At 42.1% G+C, this 1,431-nt stretch overlaps 1 protein-coding gene across 1 annotated transcript; it reads right to left on the reverse strand.

The window, feature by feature from the left end:
• Positions 1 to 398: 398 nt before the first annotated feature.
• Positions 399 to 1,201, reverse strand: LOC133681670 (MFP1 attachment factor 1-like). Its single transcript, XM_062104781.1, has one exon. The coding sequence runs from the start codon at positions 1,107 to 1,109 to the stop codon at positions 567 to 569; it is 543 nt and encodes a 180-aa protein (XP_061960765.1). The 5' UTR covers positions 1,110 to 1,201; the 3' UTR covers positions 399 to 566.
• Positions 1,202 to 1,431: the final 230 nt, after the last annotated feature.

The raw sequence follows: 1,431 nt of genomic DNA on the forward strand, positions 1-1,431 counted from the left end.
TTCTCTTGTTTTCACTACGCAATGTAGTATAGTGATTATATTTCTAAAACAATTCTATAAAATGCCCCAATTGAAATTCAAGATAAGCAAAAAACATATCGATACGAGTTCAAGCTCTTAAATCAAACACAACAGACTTGGCTCTAAGAAACCACAATTACTTGCACAAAACAAAATTTGCCCACCGTTCAATCAAATCCCTAACACGAGCCCATCAGTGTGCCCTATATTCTATGATATCAATCAATGAACATGCTGATGAGGCCTAAACTTTCTATGATATCAATCAATGAACATGCTGATGAGACATAAATTTTCACTTCATTGACACTGTCATGATCACAAATAGCCCAGCAAATAGCAAACACATCAAAACACAAAACTGTAACAATCAGAAATTAGAATAAACCTAGTTATTAATAATAATACTAAATCATTATCATCATACAATCACCATAAAAAACCATAAGTTAAAATATCCAGATCTCAACATAGTAAACACCAAAATTAAAAAGATAAAAAACCCTAAAAGCATACCAAATTTGAAGCTAAAAACCCTAATTAGATCAAGCTTCAGCCTCAGCAGAGCTCGAAACCTCTTCATTCGCCACCGCCTTCGGCGTCACATCAGCGCTCGCTGTCTCCGTCGCACTATTATCACCATTGGCACCCGATCCAGCCCGAGCCTTGACGGTCTCTAACATCCGTTTACTGATCTCCTTAGAGTAAAGCTGGAGAACCTCAAGCCCGTCCTTCTCGGAGGAAGCCACGGTGGTGGCGCCAGAGAATGCCTCCTCCTCAATGCGGCGGGAGGCTTCGGAGGCCTCTTCTTTAGGTATAGTACCGTAGCGCTTGGAGAGAACGGACGTGGTGGATAAGGTCTCGATTAGACGGGATATAATTGCGTCGCGAGTGCGTTGAGTCGGTGGCCAAATGCTAAAAGAAAAGCTGCTGCTTGTCTGCTTCTTTGTACCCTCCGCAGAGTAGTGGTCGTCTGATGGCACAGAAAAGCCGCCGCTTGCCTGCTTCTTTATACCCTCCGCAGATGAGTGGTCCTCTGATGGCGGTGCTGTGGTGGAGACGGTGGGGGTAGTTTCAGAGTCCGACATTTTGGGGTTCTTTTTGCAAGAGAGGCGAGGGGCTGAGAGAGAAGAGGATGGAAGTACTACGGCCTACGGGTGTGTGAAATGTGAAGGGGAAATGGTGTGGCGTCGTTTTATGATGAGGTGATGTCGTGTGACGGGTCACCTTAGATCTAATTCGTGACAATCAGGAGCATTCAATGCCACGTGGACGGCTGTGGAAAACAAAATTATGGGTAATGTTCCAAATTAAAAAAAAAAAAAAATTAACTATTGATACGTTACTTGGTCACGAAGATATATAAATTTGTAAAATATCCTTTAATCTTCAACTTTTATTTTTAAGCAA

This window comes from Populus nigra, chromosome 2 (assembly GCF_951802175.1).
Source record: "Populus nigra chromosome 2, ddPopNigr1.1, whole genome shotgun sequence".
In the NCBI taxonomy this organism is placed as follows: Eukaryota; Viridiplantae; Streptophyta; class Magnoliopsida; order Malpighiales; family Salicaceae; genus Populus; species Populus nigra.

Coding starts and splice junctions, on each gene's coding strand:
- LOC133681670 (XM_062104781.1), bottom strand. CDS start 1,109: ATGTCGGACTCTGAAACTACCCCCACCGTCTCCACCACAGCACCGCCA.